Source organism: Octopus bimaculoides, chromosome 13 (genome assembly GCF_046866305.1).
Source record: "Octopus bimaculoides isolate indiv1 chromosome 13, ASM4686630v1, whole genome shotgun sequence".
Taxonomy (NCBI): domain Eukaryota; kingdom Metazoa; phylum Mollusca; class Cephalopoda; order Octopoda; family Octopodidae; genus Octopus; species Octopus bimaculoides.
The window spans coordinates 8438319-8448318 of NC_142940.1; the positions used below are offsets into that span (position 1 = coordinate 8438319).

The window sequence follows — 10000 nt, forward strand, 5'->3', positions numbered from 1 at the left end:
TTCTGCCTGTAGCATTAATAAAACAAAACGCCAAAAACAACAATCATGAAGATGATGATGGTGATGATGATGACGACGACGACGATGACGACGACGACGATGACGACGACGACGACGATGATGATGGTGATGATGACGACGACGATGATCATAATTACGATGATGATAATGACGATGAATTCAAATGGCACAAGGCCGGCAATTTTAGTGAGAAATGTTCTGCTGGTACTTATTTTATCGACCCATGAATGGACGAAACGCAGAATTGAATTCGGCTAAATTAGAACTCAGAATGTGTACAAATCCTTCTGAGATTAACTCCACCTTCACTTCTCTAGGGTCTGTCAAACTAAGCTGTTAACACTGGTTGAGTGATCCAGAGTATATATTCCAATGTTGCAGCGAACAATATCATTCATACTGTAATAGAGTACAAATTGTGAGCTGAGGAGTTGTTTCTCGGGCTTGTGTCAATTTCGGGTCGTTTGGTTAAAGAAATATAGACGCAAAACTTTAGACAGAGGGAACAATATTCTTTTCTACTCTAGATATAAGGAGGGAGGGAGCCAGTCGATTAGATCGAAATTTTGGGGGAGGGAGCCAGTCGATTAGATCGACCCCCAGTACGCAACAGGTACTTAATTTATCGACCCCGAAAAGATGAGAGGTAAAGTTGATCTCGACGGAATTTGAACTCAGAAAGTTAAGACAGACGAAATACCGCTAAGCATTTTGCAAAGCGTGCTAACGTTTCTGCCAGATCACCGCCTTACAAATGAACAACATTCTAAGAGAAATAGGTTGGAAATGAACCTAGTAAATGAAAGATTCTATGGCAATTTGCCATTCAGAAATGGGAGAAAAAAATTAACAGTGTCAACTACATATTATTCTAGAAGGAATTTACACACACACACAACAACAAAAAAAACGCAGATAATGAATGCCTAATAAATAGCTGCTCTAAATTTTATTGTTTGCCTTTCATGCATTTACTGCAGTAGCTACGACAGCTGTGGCCAGTTTTGGTGTTGTTGTGATTGTTGTTGTTGCTGTTGATGTCGTTGTTGTTGTTGTTGCTGTTATTGTTGTATTTGGTCTTCGAGAAGAAGAAGAAGAAGAAGAAGAAGAAGAAGAAGGAGAAGAAGAAGAAGAAGAAGAAGAAGAAGAAGAAGAAGAAGAAGAAGAAGAAGAAGAAGAAGAAGAAGAAGAAGAAGAAGAAGAAGAAGAAGAAGAAGAAGAAGAAGAAGAAGAAGAAGAAGAAGAAGAAGAAGAAGAAGAAGAAGAAGTTATTGAAGGACCAATGTTGCTTCCAGTAATGGTCAAACAACAGAAAATGCGAAGTAATTCATAAAACTATGTGCATTTATTGGTAGAAAGTTTTGGATTTTAAGAAAAGTAAACAGTATAGCATTTTAGAAGAATAAAATTAATTTTAATTTTTTTTTTCTGGCATGGATAGTAAGGACGATGCAAAAAGTGAAAAATACATTATAATAAGTTTGAAAAGCAGTTCCAAGAAACTTTTAGGGAGACGATGGAATTTTCTTATCGCCATAACAATTAGTATGACCTGTTGGTACTTTTTTAATCACAGGATCATCACCTACATAAATACCATAATCAGATCTTACTTTTTTTCAGCATGATCGTCCAGATCTTACATTCCTTCCAACATTATTACCTCCATAACTGCCATCATAAGATCTTACATTCCTTTCAACATTATCACCTCCATAACTGCCATCATAAGATCTTACATTCCTTTCAACATTATCACCTCCATAACTGCCATCATAAGATCTTACATTCCTTCCAACATTATTACCTCCATAACTGCCATCATAAGATCTTACATTCCTGTCAACATTATCACCTCCATAACTGCCATCGTAAGATTTTACATTCCTGTCAACATTATCACCTCCATAACTGCCATCATAAGATCTTACATTCCTTTCAACATTATCACCTCCATAACTGCCATCATAAGATCTTACATTCCTGTCAACATTATCACCTCCATAACTGCCATCATAAGATCTTACATTCCTGTCAACATTATCACCTCCATAACTGCCATCATAAGATCTTACATTCCTGTCAACATTATCACCTCCATAACTGCCATCATAAGATCTTACATTCCTTTCAACGTTATCACCTCCATAACTGCTATCATAAGATCTTACGTTCCTGTCAACATTATCACCTCCATAACCGCCATGATCAGATCTTACATTCCTTTCAACATTATTACCTCCATAACTGCCATCATAAGATCTTACATTCCTGTCAACATTATCACCTCCATAATTGCCATCATCAGATCTTACATTCCTTTCAGCATTATCACCTCCATAACTGCCATCATAAGATCTTATATTCCTTTCAACATTATCACCTCCATAACTGCTATCATAAGATCTTACATTCCTTTCAACATTATCACCTCCATAACTGCCATCATAAGATCTTACATTCCTGTCAACATTATCACCTCCATAACTGCTATCATAAGATCTGACATTCCTGTGAACATTATTACCTCCATAACTGCCATCATAAGATCTTACATTCCTGTCAACATTATTACCTCCATAACCGCCATGATCAGATCTTACATTCCTGTCAACATTATCGCCTCCATAACTGCCATCATAAGATCTTACGTTCCTTCCAACATTATCACCTCCATAACTGCCATCATAAGATCTTATATTCCTTTCAACATTATCACCTCCATAACTGCCATCATACAATCTTACATTCCTTTCAACATTATTACCTCCATAACTGCCATCATAAGATCTTACGTTCCTGTCAACATCATTACCTCCATAACTGCTATCATAAGATCTTACATTCCTTCCAACATTATCACCTCCATAACTGCCATCATAAGATCTTACATTCCTTCCAACATTATTACCTCCATAACTGCCATCATAAGATCTTACATTCCTGTCAACATTATCACCTCCATAACCGCCATGATCAGATCTTACATTCCTGTCAACATTATTACCTCCATAACTGCCATCATAAGATCTTACATTCCTGTCAACATTATCACCTCCATAACCGCCATGATCAGATCTTACATTCCTGTCAACATTATTACCTCCATAACCACCATGATCAGATCTTACATTCCTGTCAACATTATCACCTCCATAACTGCCATCATAAGATCTTACATTCCTATCAACATTATTACCTCCATAACTGCCATCATAAGATCTTACATTCCTGTCAACATTATCACCTCCATAACCGCCATTATCAGATCTTACATTCCTGTCAACATTATTACCTCCATAACTGCCATTATAAGATCTTACATTCCTTTGAACATTATCACCTCCATAACTGCCATCATAAGATCTTACATTCCTTCCAACATTATCACCTCCATAACTGCCATTATAAGATCTTACATTCCTTTGAACATTATCACCTCCATAACTGCCATTATAAGATCTTACATTCCTTCCAACATTATCACCTCCATAACTGCCATTATAAGATCTTACATTCCTTCCAACATTATCACCTCCATAACTGCCATTATAAGATCTTACATTCCTTCCAACATTATCATCTCCATAACTGCCATCATAAGATTTTACATTCCTTTGAACATTATCACCTCCATAACTGCCATTATAAGATCTTACATTCCTTTGAACATTATCACCTCCATAACTGCCATTATAAGATCTTACATTCCTTCCAACATTATCACCTCCATAACTGCCATTATAAGATCTTACATTCCTTCCAACATTATCACCTCCATAACTGCCATTATAAGATCTTACATTCCTTCCAACATTATCACCTCCATAACTGCCATTATAAGATCTTACATTCCTTCCAACATTATCACCTCCATAACTGCCATCATAAGATTTTACATTCCTTTGAACATTATCACCTCCATAACTGCCATTATAAGATCTTACATTCCTTCCAACATTATCACCTCCATAACTGCCATTATAAGATCTTACATTCCTTCCAACATTATCACCTCCATAACTGCCATTATAAGATCTTACATTCCTTTGAACATTATCACCTCCATAACTGCCATTATAAGATCTTACATTCCTTCCAACATTATCACCTCCATAACTGCCATTATAAGATCTTACATTCCTTCCAACATTATCACCTCCATAACTGCCATTATAAGATCTTACATTCCTTCCAACATTATCATCTCCATAACTGCCATCATAAGATTTTACATTCCTTTGAACATTATCACCTCCATAACTGCCATTATAAGATCTTACATTCCTTCCAACATTATCACCTCCATAACTGCCATTATAAGATCTTATATTCCTCTCAACATTATCACCTCCATAACTGCCATCATAAGATCTTACATTCCTGTCAACATTATCATCTCCATAACTGCCATCATAAGATCTTACATTCCTGTCAACATTATCATCTCCATAACTGCCATTATAAGATCTTACATTCCTTTCAACATTATCACCTCCATAACTGCCATCATAAGATCTTACATTCCTTTCAACATTATCACCTCCATAACCGCCATTATAAGATCTTACATTCCTTTCAACATTATCACCTCCATAACCGCCATGATCAGATCTTACATTCCTTTCAACATTATCACCTCCATAACTGCTATCATAAGATCTTACATTCCTGTCAACATTATCACCTCCATAACTGCCATCATAAGATCTTACATTCCTGTCAACATTATCACCTCCATAACTGCCATCATAAGATCTTACATTCCTTTCAACATTATTACCTCCATAACTGCCATCATAAGATCTTACATTCCTTTCAACATTATCACCTCCATAACCGCCATCATCAGATCTTACATTCCTTTCAACATTATCACCTCCATAACTGCCATCATAAGATCTTACATTCCTTTCAACATTATCACCTCCATAACCGCCATGATCAGATCTTACATTTCTTTCAACATTATCACCTCCATAACTGCTATCATAAGATCTTACAATCCTGTCAACATTATCACCTCCATAACTGCTATCATAAGATCTTACATTCCTGTCAACATTATCACCTCCATAACTTCTATCATAAGATCTTACATTCCTTTCAACATTATCACCTCCATAACCGCCATGATCAGATCTTACATTCCTCTCAACATTATCACCTCCATAACTGCCATCATAAGATCTTACATTCCTTTCAACATTATCACCTCCATAACCGCCATGATCAGATCTTACATTCCTCTCAACATTATCACCTCCATAACTGCCATCATAAGATCTTACATTCCTTTCAACATTATCACCTCCATAACCGCCATGATCAGATCTTACATTCCTTTCAACATTATCACCTCCATAACTGCTATCATAAGATCTTACATTCCTGTCAACATTATCACCTCCATAACTGCTATCATAAGATCTTACATTCCTGTCAACATTATCACCTCCATAACTGCTATCATAAGATCTTACATTCCTTTCAACATTATCACCTCCATAACTGCCATCATAAGATCTTACATTCCTTTCAACATTATCACCTCCATAACCGCCATTATAAGATCTTACATTCCTTTCAACATTATCACCTCCATAACCGCCATGATCAGATCTTACATTCCTTTCAACATTATCACCTCCATAACTGCTATCATAAGATCTTACATTCCTGTCAACATTATCACCTCCATAACTGCCATCATAAGATCTTACATTCCTTTCAACATTATTACCTCCATAACTGCCATCATAAGATCTTACATTCCTGTCAACATTATCACCTCCATAACTGCCATCATAAGATCTTACATTCCTTTCAACATTATTACCTCCATAACTGCCATCATAAGATCTTACATTCCTTTCAACATTATCACCTCCATAACCGCCATGATCAGATCTTACATTCCTCTCAACATTATCACCTCCATAACTGCCATCATAAGATCTTACATTCCTGTCAACATTATCACCTCCATAACCGCCATCATCAGATCTTACATTCCTTTCAACATTATCACCTCCATAACTGCCATCATAAGATCTTACATTCCTTTCAACATTATCACCTCCATAACCGCCATGATCAGATCTTACATTTCTTTCAACATTATCACCTCCATAACTGCTATCATAAGATCTTACAATCCTGTCAACATTATCACCTCCATAACTGCTATCATAAGATCTTACATTCCTGTCAACATTATCACCTCCATAACTTCTATCATAAGATCTTACATTCCTTTCAACATTATCACCTCCATAACCGCCATGATCAGATCTTACATTCCTCTCAACATTATCACCTCCATAACTGCCATCATAAGATCTTACATTCCTTTCAACATTATCACCTCCATAACCGCCATGATCAGATCTTACATTCCTCTCAACATTATCACCTCCATAACTGCCATCATAAGATCTTACATTCCTTTCAACATTATCACCTCCATAACCGCCATGATCAGATCTTACATTCCTTTCAACATTATCACCTCCATAACTGCTATCATAAGATCTTACATTCCTGTCAACATTATCACCTCCATAACTGCTATCATAAGATCTTACATTCCTGTCAACATTATCACCTCCATAACTGCTATCATAAGATCTTACATTCCTTTCAACATTATCACCTCCATAACCGCCATGATCAGATCTTACATTCCTTTCAACATTATTACCTCCATAACTGCCATCATAAGATCTTACATTCCCTTCAACATTATCACCTCCATAACCGCCATGATCAGATCTTATATTCCTCTCAACATTATCACCTCCATAACTGCCATCATAAGATTTTACATTCCTTTCAACATTATTACCTCCATAACTGCCATCATAAGATCTTACATTCCTTTCAACATTATCACCTCCATAACCGCCATGATCAGATCTTACATTCCTCTCAACATTATCACCTCCATAACTGCCATCATAAGATCTTACATTCCTTTCAACATTATCACCTCCATAACCGCCATCATCAGATCTTACATTCCTTTCAACATTATCACCTCCATAACTGCCATCATAAGATCTTACATTCCTTTCAACATTATCACCTCCATAACCGCCATGATCAGATCTTACATTCCTTTCAACATTATCACCTCCATAACTGCTATCATAAGATCTTACATTCCTGTCAACATTATTACCTCCATAACTGCTATCATAAGATCTTACATTCCTGTCAACATTATCACCTCCATAACTTCTATCATAAGATCTTACATTCCTTTCAACATTATCACCTCCATAACCACCATGATCAGATCTTACATTCCTCTCAACATTATCACCTCCATAACTGCCATCATAAGATCTTACATTCCTTTCAACATTATCACCTCCATAACCGCCATGATCAGATCTTACATTCCTCTCAACATTATCACCTCCATAACTGCCATCATAAGATCTTACATTCCTTTCAACATTATCACCTCCATAACCGCCATGATCAGATCTTATATTCCTCTCAACATTATCACCTCCATAACTGCCATCATAAGATCTTACATTCCTCTCAACATTATCACCTCCATAACTGCCATCATAAGATCTTACATTCCTTTCAACATTATTACCTCCATAACTGTCCTGATCAGGTTTATCTTTTTTTTGAACATTATCACCTCCATAACTGCTATCATAAGATCTTACATTCCTTTTAACATTATCACCTCCATAACTGCCATTATAAGATCTTACATTCCTTTCAACATCTTCAAGATGGAAGCAACCCATATCGATTATAATATGTTTTAAATCCTCTCCCGTCATTGTGAAACAGTGATTTAGCTTTGCCTTGTTGTCAACTGTTTTGGCTATTTGGAACCGAATTGCCTTGTTCTGTGATTCCTGTGTCTTCATATCTCCGTTTTTTCCTTTAAATAAATGTATAATAGAATATAATTAATTTTCTGCTGAATTACCATATTTATAAACTTAAATCATTAATTATTTACAACAAAAGTAATTTTTAAGTGTTAACCGTATACCAAGTAGAAATGGCTCGGGGACATGACATGCCTTGTAGTTTCTTTCGCTGACGTAGAAAGAAATTATTTTGATGTGAGTTCAAATTATTGAAACATGATGGCGTCCTCTGAGTGTAGCAATGTTTAGGTGGTGATTCGTAGCAGTGTTATGTAATAAAGGCTATCATCGAAGGACAAAACTATTTCGTTCTTTTCAAATGTCTCTCACAACCCTAACTTTGTTCGGATGCATTCGAATGGGGTTCTTGCCGATGATGCCACCTCGCAATGGAATCGAACCTGGAACCTCGTAATTTCATGTCTTTCTTTTTATCTTTTACTTTCATTGCTTTGAACTGGTTTAGCCGAGCAAAGCAACCCCGGTATATATTATCTCAAGCCTGGTTTTTAATATATCATTTTCTTTTCGCGAACCGCCAAAATTGCTGGGACACAAACAAACTAACATCGGTTTGAAGCAGTGGGATGATAAATACAATCGCAAAGACGGACACAAGCGTATATACGATGTTTTTTTCGTTTTTTTTTTTTTTTTAGTTATCACCTAGGAGATTTACTGATTGGTCGATTCGACGACATAGAAGAAGTCACTCGCCCAAGATGCCACGCAGTGGAACTGAATCCGAAACGCCACACGGCTATGCCTGCGCATGAACGTATTAACAACGCATCTATATCTGGCATTGGCACCCCGTGAGAGTTCCAGTTGATCCGATCAACCGAACAGCCTGCTCGTGAATTTGACGTACAAGTGGCTGAGTTCTTCAGAGACACATGTACGCTTAATGTAGTTCTCAGGGAGATTCAGTGTGACACAGAGTGTGACAACGCTGGTCCTTTGAAATACAGGCACTACTCATTTTGGCAGCTGAGTGGACTAGAGCAATGCGAAATAAAGTGTCTTGCTCAAGGACACAACGCGCCGCTGTGAATCGAACTCGCTACCTTACGACCGTCAGTGAATACCCCTAACCACTGAGCCATGCGCCTTCACACATACTAGATTCCTTTATTGTATGTCTGGGCATGCAAAAAAACTCTGCTTCATCTTTATTTTACGGGAAATACTAAATAATTAGTATGCTGTTGGTGAATAAGGCACCGATTTGGCAGAATCGTTAGCAAGCTGGGCGAAATGCTTAGTGGTATTTCGTCTGTCTTTACGCTCTGAGTTCAAATTCCGCCGAGGTTGACTTTGCCTTTCATCTTTTCGGGGTCGACTCTGCCGTTCATCTTTTCGGGGTCGATAAATTAAGTACCACTTTCGTACTGGCGTCGATCTAATCGACTAAACCCCTCCCACCAAAATTTCAGGCCTTGTGCCTAGAGCAGAAATGAGTATGCTGTTGATAAATTCACTTCGTCTCGGATTTCATGAATCGATAAATATTTTCAACTTGTCATAGATCGATCGCACAGAGGTAAGCACGACACATTATCGCTCGCATTTCTTTGGCAGGGAACTCAAATATTATTTCTGTGAGTGACCAGCTGGCAAAATCGTTAGCACGCCGAGCAAAATGCCTGGCGGCACTGCGTCCGTCTTAACGTTCTCAGTTCAAATTCGGCCGAGATTGACTTTGCCTTTCATCCTTCCGGGATCGTTAAAACAAATACCAGTTGAATAATAACATACAGGCAGACGAAATACCACTAAGCATTTCGCCCATGCTTACGTACACATACACGCAGGTACTTCCTCGCGTACTTGTATGTACTCTTACGTACAGGACGACGTTTAAATGTACGCAAACATGCACACATGCACATATACAAATACACACACACGAACACACACACACATACACGCATACATACATAAATATAAATGTGTGTGCACATATACATATATATATACATATATATATATATATATATATATATATATATATACATACATGCACACACACACACATTACATATATACATAAAGGATTTTGACTTACTTGC

General features: G+C 37.2%; 1 protein-coding gene across 1 annotated transcript in view; it reads right to left on the bottom strand.

Annotated features, from left to right (window-relative positions):
* Positions 1-1344: 1344 nt before the first annotated feature.
* Positions 1345-10000, bottom strand: part of LOC106876298 (uncharacterized) — a 16522-nt gene continuing 7866 nt past the window's right edge. Inside the window, exons 3-4 of the mRNA XM_089361459.1 lie at positions 9997-10000; positions 1345-7936 (exon numbers count right to left, since the gene is read on the bottom strand). The exon at positions 9997-10000 is cut by the window's right edge and continues 68 nt beyond it. Of these exons, the coding sequence (XP_089217585.1) occupies positions 1641-7936; positions 9997-10000 (6300 nt within the window). The 3' untranslated portion in view covers positions 1345-1640. The remainder of the gene's footprint in view (positions 7937-9996) is intronic.